Below are 16930 nucleotides of genomic sequence, written 5' to 3'. Positions count from 1 at the left end.
TTGGTGTCTATGGAAGGAATGGTAATCCCTCATTGGTATCTATGGGAGGAATGGTGCCCCATCGTTGATGTCTATAGGAGGAATGGTGTACCATTATTGTAATCTTTGGGAGGAAGGGTGCCCTATCATCGGTATCTGTGGGAAGAATGGAGCTCCATCATCGGTGTCTGTCGGAGGAATAGTGCCCCATCATTGGTATCTTTGGGAGGAATGGTGCCCCATGATTGGTGTCTATGGGAGGAATAGTGACCCGTGATTGATGTCTGTGGGAAGAATGACGCTCCATCATTGGTGTCTGTGGGAGAAATGTGTCCCATCTTTGGTGTCTGTGGGAGGAATGGTGCCCCATCATTGGTATCTTTGGGACGAATGGTGCCCCATGATTGGTGTTTATGGGAGGAATGGTGACCCATGATTGATGTCTGTGGGAATAATGGAGCTCCATCATTGGTGTCTGTGGGAGGAATGTGTCCCATCATTGGTGTCTGTGGGAGTAATGGTGCCCCATCATTGGTGTTTGTGGGAGTAATGGTGCCCCTTCATTGGTATCTTTGGGAGGAATGGTTCCCAATCATTGGTGTCTATGTGAGGAATGGTGCCCCATGATTGGTGTCTGTGGGTAGAATGGAGCTCCATCATTGGTGTCTGTGGGAGGAATGGTGCTCCAATATTGGTGTCTGTGGGAGGAATGGTGCTCCAATATTGGTGTCTGTGGGAGTAATGGTGCCCCATCATTGGTATCTTTGGGAGGAATAGTGCCCCATCATTGGTATCTTTAGGAGGAATGGTGCCCCATCATTAGTATCTTTAGGAGGAATGGTGCCCCATCATTAGTATCTTTGAGAGAAATGGTTCCCCATCATTGATGTCTGTGGGGGGAATAGTGCCCCATCATTGGTATCTTTGGGAGAAATGGTTTGCAATCATTGGTGTCTATGGGAAGAATGGTGCCACATCATTGGTGTCTGTTTGAACAATATAGCCCCACCATTGGTTTTAGTGAAAGGCATGGTGCCCCAAAGGCCAGGTAAAGACAAGTAAAGGGCTCATCCAGCCCACGGGCTACAGTTTGGAGATCACTGATCTAGATCATGGTCCACAGTAAAATTTTCCCATTTGCCATCACTAATTTTTAAACAATATTTACAGATTTCCATTTTTTTTAAAATAAGTTTCATATTTATTTTTATTTATTTTTTCCCATACAGCTGTCCCTGCCTAAGTCAAGCAACACAAGCAGTGGTGGCAAGATTGTAACTAAAGCATTTCCAAGCAATCATATACATGGATTAAGGGGTGTTAAGGATCTATCACTGATTAGAAGTGGTCCAATATGTGCTTGAGGTACTAGTGCACCCTGCTTTGTGTACCAGAGAGAGCCTTCAGTGCCAGGGGAAAACAGAGTAAACAAATCCTAAAGAAAGAAAACTAATGCAGCCACCACATCTAATGACTGGTAAGCTTAATAACAGTTTAGCTTACGCTACATCAATTCAAGCCCAATGTGACTAGAGTATTAATGTAGAATTCCCAAGCATAGCCATGCCTATTGTAAATGATGGCTAAATTATAGCTATGTAAAAGGAAAAAAGCAGATGATTTATGTAGCATTTACTTCCTGTAATCCATCTGTCCTTAGCTCAGGCATGCATGTAGGAAATTGCGCTTAGTTAAAAAAGTCCCTCCTCCCCTCCCACAGACTCCTGGGACATATGACATCAATTTGGTCTAGGCCCAAAAACATGAAGCAACTGAAGAAATGTAAAAAAGAAGTTATACCATGTAACTATAATACACCATCCTATCTATTTCACTAATAGAGGTGGCTTCACATTGCCCTGCTTCTGTCCTGCTGCACTTTGGGAAAAGCATAGCTAACCAGTGGATTTGTATGTGTTAGCTGCCCTTTTTCATAGACTTTTATGAAGTCCCGCGGTTCTGGTGTCGTTTCAGAAAGCGCACCATAGATACAGCAAAGAAGTGTACGGAAAAGCGCAGCCAACCCGCACAAAAAAACGTACTTTAGCAAAAGTGCAGAAGGGCAGTGTGAAGCCACCCTAAGGATTAAAAATAGTTAATGTTGATTGCCAGAGTTTAGTTACACATTATGTGATTTTTTTTTTTTAAAGTAAGTTAAATAAAAGTGATGTTTTTTATAATATAACTGTTGTTTGAGAACACTTGTCCCTATGCTTTAATGTTCTAATTAATATACTATTCAATGTATCAACTGAACTGAGAACATTTGTAAGAAATGTGTTTATCCCCCAATTTGATTGGCTTTTCTCCACAAAAAAAAAAGAAGAAGAGTGTCAAGGGTATTGCTAGGATTTTACAAGATTTGGGCATCCTGGGGCACTGATATTGAAATAAATGGTACTGTGCTATGTGCAAGACATGACCTGGGTATGATCAAATTGTCAGTGTTGACAATAGCAGCTTCTTCAGCCTTTACATCATAGACACTCCAGATTCATTACAATACTGCGTCTCCCAGCAGCAGCATTATAATTCTGCTAATAAAATCCTCCAGCAGCTACCATTATCATATACTAGCAATTATCATCAACTGCTGAAGCGTTAGAAAAGAAACAAAAGCATTTTTATGTGTAATAAAAAATATTACCTATGCATAGACTATTTACAACATATTTTTTGTTCTTATACATTCTTCTCTCATTAAAAATAAAAGAAATAGAACATTGAAAAACATACCATACCATCCCATTAGGATGATAACATGTAGCTTTCCCAGAAGAGCCAAATATTGCCAGAATTTCAGCATTATGGTCTTTATCCTCTTGAACAATGCAGATAGCTTCCTTTTTATTACTTGGAACAACTATAATGGCGATGTTACCAGATGGATAACTGAGGAACATTGAGACAAATAACCAAATAAATACAAAGTGCAAAACTTTTTGCTACAGTACATATGCCTCTGTCATACCTATTGAATGACTTTAACCTCCCTGGCGGTATGATTATTTCAGATTTTTGATGCTCAAAGCGGTACAATGTTCTGCATGGAAATTTGGTGTTTTATATTGTAGGCCTGTCGGTAGTAAAGCGGCGCTATCTTTAGTGCCATTTTACCATTGTTTTAGCGGCACTATTCGGCCGCTAGCAGGGCGGTTTTAAAAAGGGTTAAAACCACTGGCAAAGCGCCACTGAAGCAGCACTATGCCAGCGGTTTGGTACCGCTGCCCTATTGTTTTCAATGGGGCAGCAGCGCCAATGGGGCGCTTTAGGAGGGGGCAATGGGGCGCTTTAGGAGCGATGTGTACACCGCTCCTATAGCGCTGCAAAGATGCGGCTTGCAGGACTGTTTATACAGTCCTGCAAGCGCACCACTCCAGTGTGAAAGCACTCAGGCTTTCACCCTGGAGAGACAGGAGAGGCTTTTTACAGGCGCTATGCAGACGCTATTTTTAGTGCTGTAGCGCCTGTAAAGCGCCTCAGTGTGAAAATAGCTTTAGGAATAACACATTTAAATCTGTCTAAACAAGAGTCTAGTAGACATCCCGGGTATGATAAAGTTTGAAACACAAACTCATAAATTATAATATAATAAATAACTATAAATAATTGTAGCACCGGCTCCTGAAGAGCACACGCTATGTTTTTGAAAGTTAAGGCTACACCTGAACTGCAGTTTGGTTTGGGTACAATTGTTCTAAATTTGGACCTCGGCATCAGTCTGACTGGACTATAGGATGTTCAGCCTGGCCACAAGGGGCACTGTCTCTTCTGGCAGGCATGGAACCACAGTCTGGTTGGGCGCTTTAAGGTTACTCTCTCTCAGAGCCTGCCCAGTGGGAGTGTCACTCTTGCTGTGCTTTCTGGGAGGGGGTACTTAAGATACGGATGTCATGTGTTTCGGGGTTCCGGTCCAGAAGTATGTTCTGACTCCATGGTCCTGGTTCTGCTGACCAGCCCCCAGGAAGGCTATGGTCTGGGGTTGCAGATCCACCCGACTTGTTGTCTCTGGGCTGGCTAGCCCGAGGCAAGGAAACTAAAGAAGGATTCCAAGGTGGTCCGGTGCCATCTCCGGTAGTTGGAGAGGCCCAGTAACTTCGTAGCTATCCAGGGGAGGACTCTTCAGAAGAAGGCCACGTATGGGTTGGCATCTTAGCAAGAGCCTGGTGGGGCTGAAGTACCAAAGTGAATCCAGTCTCGTGGGTATCACCAAGCTGGCTAAAAGATCCAGGTATCGCACGAGTGTTCCACAAGTTTTAGTTTCCTGAATGTTCTACGTCTGTGGCAGAGACGTATTCCTGTATGTTCTACAACGTCTGTGGCAGACACTTGTTCCTGAGTAAAGCACCTTGTTGGCTGCTAGGCCTTGTGAGAGAGGGACTACCAACCTGAGTGAACATACAGTTGTGAATGGCTATTCTCTGGAATTAGTCAAAGTAAGAAAGTTCTTCATCATTGACTTTGACACTTATGCCGCCTACACACGTTTGGACTATCCGGCGGACAAACCGCCAGACTTTACAGCGGAGGTCTGCCGGATTTTCCGAACGAGCGGACCTGCCCACACACGACCGGACTTTTCCGGCGGACAAACCGCCAGACTATGGCGGGAGTCTGCCGGACTTTTGAAATGAACGGACTTGCCCACACACGGAGTAAAGTCCGTGGCTCCAGGTAGACGGGACTAGCAAAGGAGGTCAATATCGCCACCTCCATCGGCGAGATTGACACCTCACTGGTCCCGTCACCTGGTATGGACTTAAAGGGGAATCCCTACACCGAAAAAATGGCGTGGGGTCCCCCCCAAAGTCCATATCAGACCCTTATCCGAGCACGCAGCCCGGCCGGTCAGGAAAGGGGGTGGGGGCGACAAGTGCCCCCTCCCTCCTGAGCCATTCCAGGCCGCGTGCCCTCAACATGGGGGGTGCTTTGGGGAAGGGGGGCCCTGCGCCCCCCCCACTCCAAAACACCTTGTCCCCATGTTGATGAGGACAAGGGCCTCTTCCCGACAACCCTGGCCATTGGTTGTCAGTGTCTGCGGGCGGGGGGCATACCGGCCCCTTACCCTATGTGAATGAGTATTGGGGTACCATGTACCCCTACCCATTCACCTGGTGAAGAAAAGTGTAAAGATATAAACACAACATATGTTTTTAAAATAATTTATTGGACAGCTCTGGTGGTCTTCCGTCTTGGGGGGGTCTTCTCGCCGGACTCCTCCGCTATCTTCTGCTCTTTTGCTAGCTCTTTTACTAGTGGAGGAGCCCGGCTTTCTTCTTCGTCATCGCCACCGCTGTCTGGGGGTCTTCTACCGACTTCGGGGGTCTTGTCCCCCTCTTGGGTTCTTCTTGCTGGGCCTCTGCTATCTTCTTATAGCTCTTTTAGTAGTGGTGGCTTTTCTCCGTGTGGGCAAGTCCGGCGGACTAGTACACGGACGGCCCGGATTGTCCGCCGGACTACCGAGTCCAGCGGACAATTTTGAGTCAAAACTTCTTTCTAAGTCCGCCGGACTTTTGGAAAGAAAAAGTCAGCCGGAGCCCACACACGGGTGGATTGTCCGGCGGACTCTGGTCCACCGGACGGAGTCCGCCGGATAGTCTGATCGTGTGTACGCGGCATAAGAGTACCTGAACTTCCTTACTAACCCTCTGATCCTGTTTTAAGAGACTGTTCGTTGTCTACGGTTTTTTTTTGCAAATAAAAATCCCTTTATGCGGATCTGTCGTCAGTCTGTCAAGTTACTGGGCCATCTACCACGGGAACCCCTAGACACAAAATCGAGGAGAAGAAGGTAACGGTAAGCCCAATAAAATCAGCAGCTCCTTCGGGGGTTAGTGCTACATAATTATAACAAATAATAATCTAATAATAAAAATTATTCAATAATGTAATCAAATCAAAAACACAGAAATTTGCTCAGTTGCAGAATTGCCACTGTCATTACTTTCAGTGTTTGATGACAAATTTCCCCAAAATTACTATCGCTCAATTCTGCAAGTGATTCTAATTATCGCTGTTTTCTAGCTGGTCTAAAACCGCTTTTTATGTAAAGGGACAGTTTTTGATTGTTATGGACAATCTCCAGTTTCCAGGCAGAAAGAACAGTATTTATAATATAAAACTGCATGTAGGGCACTGGAGAAACCACTGGGACAAAAGGGATGTGAAATAATTTGATACAGTACTGTAATCTGTAAGATTTGTGTACTGTATGTGTAAGACATCGCAGGATCCTGGGGACAAGGTAAGTAATTTTGCCTGGATCCTGAGATACGACCCCGAGTGTGGCTCAGGGTTACCGCATTTGGTACTGAAAATTCACCCCGAGCCACACTCGAAAATACTGCTAAGGAGGCTAAAGGGTTAATCTACCTAAAACTGGTATTTCAGTTTTGACAAAATGCCAGTAGGCTGAAATACCCACTGACATATTGTACAGAATAAAGTGGTTGTAAAGGCTGAATGCTTTTTACCTTCAAGCATTCTATGTGTAGCACTACCCCTCCCCAGGAGTCGAAGTAAGGGTTCCCCACTGTTACAAAGCCAGTCTCATAGCTTTTCCCTTCACTCACTCCAACACAGAAAACGGTCTTTGGCTTGGTTTTGTTGTTTTAATAAGGGATGATAACTTGGATGGGGTAGGGAATTATGGGATGCCCAACTTGCAAATGTTCAAACACAGAACCAGGGACAACTTCCTCCCTATTTACAAATGTCCTCCTCTTCCTTCCACCTACACAAACTTGGTTTCCACTGTACAGCACCTGCTGCTCACTCTTTTTTGGAACTAACAGATTATTGCTAGTTCAGCAAGGGCCCATTACAGGCAGGAACACTCAGTCCCATGACAAACAGCACAATTTAGAGTGAACAGCATGACATTTCTCCTTCTGGTTTTCTATGGCTACTGATCCCAGCTCCACGTGCTTGCAGAAATGCTAGACCACCTGGCTGCCACCAGCCACACCTGACTGATCTTCCTCCCAGTCCTCCCGGCCAACTTTCTGCCCCAGTCCTGCCCAACTGGCACACACACACACACACACACACACACACACACACAAAGACTTGGCTCTATGTGCTGATTTACTCACTGTCTCTGTTTGCCCTTTCCCATTGCCTCTCTGACATGAATCCTTCCACTGCCTCCTGTGTCAGGATCCTTTCATGTCAGGTCAGCTTTCCTGAGCTCCCAGCCCAAGGTAAACCCCTCAAGGGCCACCGACAGGCTCCCTCAGCACTGCTTCTCCATCTTCCACCCGACTCCCCTTGCTGGCATGGCTTAGGCCTATTTATGGGCATCCCAGTTCCCTACCAGCCCACCACTGGTGATTGACTGAAAGCCAATAAATATTCAAGGCAGCCCTTCCTAACCTCCATCCTCTAGTTCTAGAAGGTTCTCCAACCTTCCAGATACTAGGGGGAGGCACCAGAGAGCTGCCAGGGTGAGTCATCCAGCCCTGGCCTCTAGTAACCCTGACTCAATTTAGTGACTCAGGTTTATTCCTGGCCAATAATATGCTTTTAGCTACTCTCACTTCTAGTAGCACATACTAGAGGGTACAACATATACATGAAGGTAGAAAACTTTCTGTGTGCAGCCCCCTCAACCAATCCTTAGCTGAGCTCCTTCCAATCCAGCGATGTTCACAATAGCCTTGGCTGTCCCGGGACTTTCCCTCTTCATTGGCTCCCACTGCTGTCAGTCACAGCCAGTGAGCCAATGAGGGGGGGGATCCATGGCTCTATGTGTCTCAGGAACGAGCATGCAGTGGTGCCCCCAGGGCAAGCGGCTTTCTCTGGGGGGCACTGATTGAGGGGGAGGAGCCAGGAGCACCGACAGGGGACCTGAAAAGAAGAGGATCAGAGCTGCTCTGTGCAAAACTACTGCACAGAGCAGGTAAGCATAACATGTTTGTTGATTACAAAAAACAAAACAAAGCTTTAATACCACGTTAAGCCCTCCCTGCCATAATTCCAGATTTAGCCCCCTTGCTCAAATGAGGGCTAGTATGTTTCTATGTAAAATAGAAATAATGAATAAAAAAAAACGACAATTATAGCTGGCCATACATGGGTCAGTTTCTTTTCGTTCAACCAGTGTAGATGTGTGGATGAGGGAATCCTCCTCACTGTATCATATTCTGAGTGGAGAGACTCTTCCCCCCCCCCCCCCCCATCAGAATACACAGATCAGCACTGCAGCCTATTGCCTGCGGCACTGATTGAGCGAGAACATATTGGCAGGGCAGTTGAACAGAAGTTGATTGGTAGATGGCCTAAAGCAGGTCACCTGATACAGTTCCCCTGAATGGTAGAAGAAGTTGCCGGGTAATTCAGCACAATCAAATATCAGGATTGGGTGGGGCAGACCCTTTAATTAGACAGATTGTTGAACAGATGAACAGAATCTCTGGAGAGATTTCCCACAACTTCCTGTTCTGACAGGATGTGACGGTAAATAACCCCAAAAGTGACACAAACAGCAATTAAAACTTGACACAGACAAACAGGGCATCTGTAATACAGTAATAATATACTGGAATACAAAGGATACAAAATCTGTGCAGTCCCATCTGGAAACATTGTGAGGAATTTCCCTCCTGTTCTGTAATATTTTTCTACAAATCTCTCTGGCATCATCTGAAATAAAGCACAAATCTGTATGTGGCATCATCATATATATTACAATGATAGAAATAAGGGAGTGTAACAATAAAGGAGCATTGGCCAGAAATTGATATTTTACTTTAATTTAGTGGATGGGTCACCATAGATACTGGCCACAGTTCCTGGATCTCTTCCTGTCCTCCATTGTTTTGTTTTTGTGTGTGTGTTACTGCGCTCCTTGAGGTGTCCCTTAACTTCCTGTTTAACTTTTTATAATGTAGAATAGACTGGTAAATAAAGATGCAGAGCACATTCAAAACATCAATATTGAGATGTAATATTGGGGTATTATTTAAACTGCTATCTTGTGATTCTTGAATAAATTTTTTGTTTTAGTATAATCCATTTAAAGCCCTTTAAAGCAATTTAAAGCAGGAAGCTGTTCAAGCCTCGGAACTCAATGGTATTTAAAAGCAATAAAAGCAAATCTAAAACTGTCTAACTTTTTCTTTACCAAATATTATGGACCAACCAGACAGGTTGTGGTGAAGTGGGCTAAAAGGAACAAAAAAGCCACCCCACTTGATTAACCGCTTCAGCCCCGGAAGATTTTACCCCCTTCCTGACCAAAGCATTTTTTTGTGATTTGACACTGCATCGATTTAACTGACAACTGCGCGGTCCTGCGACATTGCACCCAAACAAAATTGACATTGTTTTTCCCCATAAATAGAGCTTTCTTTTGGTGGTATTTGATCACCACTGCGGTTTTTATTTTTTACACTATAAACAAAAAAAGCAACAATTTTGAAAAAAAACTTTTTGCTATAATAAATATCCCCCAAAAATATATAAGAAAAATATTTTTTTCCTTAGTTTAGGCTGATATGTATTCTTCTACATATTTTTGGTGAAATAAACTAAAAATAATCATATATTGTTTGTGCAAAAGTTATAGCGTCTACAAAATAGGGGATAGTTTTATGGCATTTTTATTATAAATTTTTTTTTTTACTAGTAATGGCGGCGATCTGAAATTTTTATCGGGACTGTGACATTATGGTGGACACATCGAACACTTTTGATACATTTTGGCATTTATACAGTGATCAGTGCTATAAAAATGCACTGTTTACTGTAAAAATGTCACTAGCGGGGAAGGGGTTAACACTAGGGGGCGATCAAGGGGTTAATTGTGTTCCCTCTCTGTGTTCTAACTGAAGGGGGGCTGGGACTGTCTAGGGGAGATGACAGATCTCTGTTCATACTTTGTATGAACAGATGATCAGTCTCTTCTCCCCTCAGAGACCTGTGTTTACACACACAGATCCCGTTTCTTGGTGTGTCACCGGCGATCACAGGAGCCTGGTGGTGACTACAACTGCCGAGCACTCGCATCGGCTCCGTGGGCGAGCAGCATAGGCCCTAGTGGTCACAGGGCGAAGCGAACGTAACATAACAATGTTTCACCCAGCCTTGCCATTCTGCCGCAGTAAATCTGCGGTGGCTGCTTGGCATGTGGTTCATGAAAAACACAGAAAAACAGAAGATATTTTTCAGATCTCACTTTCTTCAGTCTAAAAATGTTGTATGTAATCTACAAATGTTGCATTTAAATAAATGGCACTGAAAAATTTTGGTCTGCATTTGTACTAGAAGACCTCCTTCACATGGGTGTACTTAAAGCAGCATTAATCCCAAAACAAAAAATATAATATATTGCACCTTGCCAATGTTTGTTTTTTTTCTCTCTTTTTTTTCTTTCTCTCTTTTCTCTCTCCTCAGAGATGTGTGTTTTTTATTTATTTATTTTTTTACATTCTGCTTAAAAATTTGTAAATCAGTACTGCTTGGACCTTGAAGTAGGGGACATACCCCGAAAGCTTGTCCTGAAAAATTGTATGTTCGTGCAAATAAAAAAAGTATCACGTACAGTACTCAGCAGGGGCGGACTGACAACTCATGGGGCCCCCGGGCAATAGGAGATTACGGGGCCCCCAGGCAATAGATTATGGGGCCACACAGTATACACACACAGAATACACATATACACACTGAAAAGGTACTGGAGAGGCGGGCAACTATAATCTTGGGATTTAAAAAAAAAAAACACACAGATTTTTACATACTGTCCCTGGTTTTATTGAGGCTGGCAACCCTGATGGGGCCCCCTAGTGGCATGGGGCCCTTGGGCAGTGCCCGAATGGTCAGTTCGCCCCTGGTACTCAGATAAATAAATAAAAGCTGACCATTGTAAGCATCTGTGTGGCAGAACTGTGTAAATCTCAGGACTGGGTGAACAGAAATGCAAGTGTTTTGTCAGATAATACAGATCTCATATATGTATTTCATTAGTGTAATTAACTGTTTTTATGGAGTTCAGCTTTAATGCTACAGCGCTATGTTTTTTTGCACATAGCTGATGACTCTTCCTATAAGTTAGCATGATGCCCGCTGTTCAGCAAGGAATGCCATCCCAGCAATGGGGATTCTCAGGGGGGAGGAACTGCTAATTTCCTTTCATTTAATTGAAGGAAAAAGAACACCACTGTTTTCCTTGAATTTCTATTGATTACCTTTTCACTTGTAAAGTCACAGAGGGAAAGCTCATTCTCTGCTGAGTCTGTACTTGTCATGGCATCTGCTTCTTCAGGGACAATGGTCCAATTGTCTCCGACTGGAGGCGCATTAGAAAGCTGGTAGGAAATGGTTTTCATTGGCTTTCCAACTGTTAGTAAAACGAAAAAAAAGGCTATTAAAAACAATGTCAGAATGTGTATGGAATAGCCCACTGCACAGACTTTTCTCTGAAAAAAAACAGGTATTAGTAATTTACAATCTTGTAGCTGAGAGGGGTGATTTGTCAAGCAGACAGAAGCAGGCACCTATCCAGTGCAAGTAAAATGAACTCTAATTTCCCAAAAGAGTTACTAATAGTCTTGTGTGTAGCTTCTACCCCTGCTCCTATAATCCTGGACAGGCAACTGTGATAGAAACATTTATACCAGCTATATCATTAACATAGACTCACTTTTCTATTTAGAAAAATGCATATAAGAAGTGGTTAGAGAAATGTTTTATTTTGGTTGAGTGCTATAGTTAGCAATAGTTATCAATCTCGTAGTAAATCTGTCTCATTGCTCTTCATTCTGCAATTTCTTTTTCTGCACCTTTCTTGATAAGTATCCCCCATAGTGTAGTTATCTTATTTAATATATAATGCAATTATTAAGTATGATTACGTGCCATAAATTACTAATATACACGCCATCAGTACTATACTGCCTAGATTGAACATAAGAAATCTAACAGATTCCTCTACACTAACGCTAATTCCTCTACACTAACTAATTACACTAACCAATTACACTAACCAGTTACACTAACTAATTCCTCTACACACTTACACACTATCAGAATTTCCAACAACGGATTTTGTTGTTGGAAAATTTGAGGTCCAAATCTCAAATTTTGTGTTTCAGAAATCGCAATGAAAAATGTCCGATGGAGCCAACACACGGTCGGAATTTCCAACAAGCTCCCATCAAACATTTTCCGTCAGAAAATCTGACCGCATGTACAGGACATTACAGTGCAGCTGTTAGAATACCTGAACAGTGTGCATCTGAATGAATGCAGGCACTGTTCTGACAACAATTTTCTGACAGGCTCCATCGCCAAAAGTTGCTGAACAAAGCAATTCGGGAAAAGCAATACACAGCTTGAGTTTTGGCTGAGCCAGGAGGAATGGATGGAATTTCAAGCAGTGTATGACCAGCTTTACTGAGGTTGATAAGTATATCAGCCCAGAATTGGGATTTGAAGCCTGTGCAGGAATTTGGGAATAATATGATTAAGATCATAGACAGGCAGATGTTTCTCCATGGGCAATAGGACAGGAGACATCTGACTTATCAAACAGTAGGTGCTGTTTACCTGTTCCTTCTCTCTAAAAGAGGAGACTCTAATGCCGCATACACACGATCTGAATTTTGGCCAGCAAAAGACCGATGAGAGCTCTTCATCGGAAAATGCGACCTTGTGTATGCTCCATCAGAATTTAGCTGGCCGAATTCCTCGCCAGCAAAAATTTGAGAGCATGTTCTCAATTATCCTGATGGAAAAAAAAATTCCGATTGTGTGTATGCAATTCCAACGCACAAAAATTCATGCATGCTCAGATTCAACTACGAGATGAAAGCTATTGGCTACTAGGTATTGAACTTCCTTTTTCTAGTCGTACGTGTTGTACGTCACCATATTCTTGGCGGTCGGAATTTGGTGTGACCGTGTGTATGCAAGACAGCTTGAACGGAATTCCATCGGGAAAACCATCAGACCTTTTTTCGACCATAATTCCGATTATGTGTACGCAGCATGAGATTTGTTGGTTATTGCTATTATTAAGTATTATTCCTACGGTAGCCCTAAAAAGCTTGATCTCTGTACAAGAGTTGCTCTAGACTGTGAAATTTCAGAAGGGTATTGGCGACGTATGTGCAAATTCAATAATTGTCTCTTCCATATCCCATATCAAATTTGTGAGAATAGTAGATTTATGCTTTGATTGGTTAAATGTATGAGGCATACAGCACGAGATTTGAAAATAATACTAGAAATGCTAACATTTTTTTTTCTTTAGTTTAAAGCGGTTCTTCACCCTAAAGGGGAAGTTCCGCTAATCTGATCCCTCCCCCCCTCCGGTGCCACAATTGGCACCTTTCAGGGGGGAGGGGGGTGCAGTTACCTGGATAATCCAGGTATCTGCACCCACTTCCGGGACAGACCGCCGCAGACCCCCACAGACGCCCCGCCCCCCCTTTTGTTCTGGGAAACACACAGTTCCCAGGACATAGCGGGGACCGGAAGAGACGCGCAGCGCGACTCGCGCATGCGCAGTAGGGAACCGGGCAGTGAAGCCGCAACGATTCACTTCCCGATTCCCTGACAGAGGATGGCGGCGGGGACAGCAGCGAGATGAGCGATCGCTCGTCATCTGCCGCCGACATCGCTGGACCCTGGGACAGGTAAGTGTGATTTTATTAAAAGTCAGCAGCTGCAATATTAGTAGCTGCTGGCTTTTAATATTTTTTTTTTTAGGTGCAGAACCACTTTAACTAGTATAACTAGCAGTGGTAGAATTTGTGTACTGTATTTGTACTTAGCTATGAAAGCTTGTGGTGGTTGTAACCCTAAAAGTGGTTGTAACCATAAAAAAAACTAGATTTAGCACAGTGCTTTTGCCATGTCAATTGTCCCTTTCTATGTTGTACAATACCTGGCTGATCCTGCCTGTTCCTGTCTCCCCCTTTAAACTGACCACGTTTATAATGGCTGCTGATCTCTAATAGCGTGGTCAGTTTACGTGCCTCCATCTTCCAGCTATCTCCTCAGTGTTTCTGTATCTCCTCCTTTCCCTGTCAGTTCTGTAGTCTGTGTGAGAGACGATCTTACATCCCCATCCCTTTTTTTTCTCTGCAGCTGCTCCAGTTCTTGTAAAATAAAGAAACATGTATTAATTACTTTGATCCTCTAACGTTTTAGGTCCCTGTTCAGTACAGTGTGTGTGTTTTCCTAAAATTATAATGCTAAATACATGACAGCACAGCAGAGCTCTGCAAAGATGGTATTTAGCATTATAATTTTAGGAAAACACACACACTGTACTGAACATGGACCTAAAACCGAAAGAATCAAAGTAATTAATAAATGTGACTTTACAAGCACTTTAAGTTATCCTATAATAACTAACTTGAGTTATAAAAGTTATGAAAGCTTTTGGGACAACTCAATTTCAATCTTAAAGATTTGTACTGAACATTTAGCCTTTATTGATTAACTTGAGTTATTAAAGAATCTAATTTTCAGGATAGCTCAGATCCTCTCTTCAGGCATTATACATTTTCAAATTAGTCAAAATTTTCACCTAAACTCCAAACTTTCTGCAGGGTATAAGTAGAAATAATGCACTGATTCCCTAAACCAATTTTCCTCAGCTTTGTTCAACAATGTACTAATTAAAAAGGCAGCAGTTTGCCAACATATACGATAATCCAGTGATGGTGAGAACTTTGGCACCCCAGATGTTTTGGAACTACGTTTTCTATGATGCTCATGCACTCTGCAGCTTAGGTGAGCATCATGGGAAATGTAGTTCCATAACATCTGGAGCGCCAAGGTTTCGCCATCACTGCCCTAATCTATATTACTGTATACTGTATGTTCATTTATTTATCCCCTGACTACGTAAAAATGTCTTCAAATCACTCTAACTAAACGACTTACTAACATCTGTTTTATATTTAATTTTTTATTTGGTATACACTCAAAAGTGTTACAATAATTTTAGTTGATAAAGGCCTGGGGTATAGGTACCATCGGTTAAGACCCAGACCCTGGACCTTGGAAGTATAAAGATGAACAGCAGCATGGTTAGGTGTGATGGTTCATTTTGTGATGAGAGAGTGGCAAAATAATTGAATATTCCAATGAATGCATGCAGTAAAAATATACAGTGCTCAGGCAAATTATTTTGTATTTACAGAACAATCAGCCTTCAGGTACTGCAGTGCTAGTGCGTTTTCTTTCTTGTCCATTCCACAAATAAAAAGATGTCTCCCCCCATACCCTCCATTAAACAACCGCTCTCCTTATGCCCCTACCACATTCCTGCACTCATATAATAAAAAAAAAAACGGACACCCCAACAGAACAGGCCTAGTGTACCTTCCTGCCCTAGCAGGCGACCATTGATCACTAGAGGACAACCACATATGACTAATTTATACTTAGATGTACTGAATCCATATGATGTGTAGAAAGTGGTTTATAAAAAAATGCAGATCATTGGATCTATATGTAACATCATCATATAGACCAGCTTTTATATATAAAGAGTTTGAGCAGATACTGGTGTTAAACATATAGAAAAATTTAAAAAAGGGCAACCCTGGCCATTAAAGTGGGAACTGTAATGCCGCGTACACATGACCGAACTTTGACAGCAAAGGTCCGACGGAACGAATCAGTCAGACAATTCGATCGTGTGTGGGCTCCATCGGACCTTTGCTGTCCAAAAATCTGACGGACTTTAGAAATAGAACATGTTTTTAAATTTTTTCGCCAGGACAGTTCCTATCGAGAAATCCGTTTGTGTGTATGCTAGTCCGACGGACAAAAACTGACGCTAGGGCAGCTATTGGTTACTGGCTATGAACTTCCTTATTCTAGTCGGGTTGTACGTCATCACGTTCAAATCCATCGGACTTTGGTGTGATTGTGTGTGGCCAAGTCTGTTCATTCGGAAAGTCCCTCAGAACTCCACCGAAAGTCAGTCGAGAAGACCGTCGGACCTAGTCCCTCGAAAAGTCCAGTCATGTGTACGCGCCATTAGACTTCTGTCACGTTTTTATTGTTGCTCCTGTTAGTGTTGGAGAGATTTTCCCTCACTTCCTATATTAAAGAAATAAAAGCATTTGCTCCAGAAGTGTTCAAATCACATGCAAGAAAAAGAAACGCAAGGATAAATTAGTTCCACCACATCCTAATGTGAAACAAAGTATCCTCATGGATATATTTAAATTCACTTTCACCACGTGCCAATCTATGAAAGGCTCATAAGATCCACTGGTACAGCCAGCCACCCAAAAGTATCCACTCGGCACTCACCGGATTTCAGAGCCAAACTTTTTTTCAAAAGAAAGGCAAGCACATATATTTGCTCCACCGAGCTCACAGTTCTCCCATCTCAGCTTCTTTTCCTCAAAGGGTTAAATTGGTAAAAGCAAGTCCGTCAGAAAAGAAAGGCTCATATAGTGTAAAATCATCCAACAAGGTTTTATTAAAAATATCAAAAACTACTCACATAAACAGAGGTACCATAAGCAAAGGCTTATAGGAAAACCTGTGTATAGCATCCAAACACATTCCCAGCACTGCCGGGTGGCTGCTCACAGCTTCTCCATGTGTCTCTCTGTCTCCTTCTTCCGCCCCAGACTGTCGTTCCACCCCAGCGCATTTTGTTGCCTTCTCTCAAGGGGATCCTTTATCAAGAGCACCGACCAGCGGTGTGTTTGTGGACACTATACACAGGTTTTCCCTACAAGCCTTTGCTTGTTTAGCCATGGTACCTCTGTTTATGTTAGTAATTTTTGATATTTTTTAATAAAACCTTGTTGGATGATTTTACCCTATATAAGTCTCTTTTCTGGCAGACTTGCTTTAACCAATTTAACCCTTCGAGGTGAGCCAAGTGTGGAGTGGATTCTTTTGGGTGGCTAGTTGCACCAGTGGATCTTGTGAGCCTTTCACAGATTGACACATGGTCGAGTTGGATTTAAAT

General features: G+C 42.9%; 1 protein-coding gene across 1 annotated transcript in view; it reads right to left on the bottom strand.

Moving 5' to 3' along the window:
• ERICH6 (glutamate rich 6) overlaps window positions 1–16930 on the bottom strand; it is a 133639-nt gene that overhangs the window by 26077 nt on the left and 90632 nt on the right. Inside the window, exons 10-12 of the mRNA XM_077488180.1 lie at window positions 11166–11317; window positions 8537–8622; window positions 2716–2871 (exon numbers count right to left, since the gene is read on the bottom strand). Of these exons, the coding sequence (XP_077344306.1) occupies window positions 2716–2871; window positions 8537–8622; window positions 11166–11317 (394 nt within the window). The remainder of the gene's footprint in view (window positions 1–2715; window positions 2872–8536; window positions 8623–11165; window positions 11318–16930) is intronic.

Source organism: Lithobates pipiens, unplaced genomic scaffold, assembly GCF_037356315.1.
Source record: "Lithobates pipiens isolate NorthernLeopardFrog02 unplaced genomic scaffold, aLitPip1_a1.2 Scaffold_18, whole genome shotgun sequence".
Taxonomy (NCBI): domain Eukaryota; kingdom Metazoa; phylum Chordata; class Amphibia; order Anura; family Ranidae; genus Lithobates; species Lithobates pipiens.
Note: the sequence above shows the minus strand (reverse complement) of the source record. Positions and strands in the feature narration are given on the sequence as shown.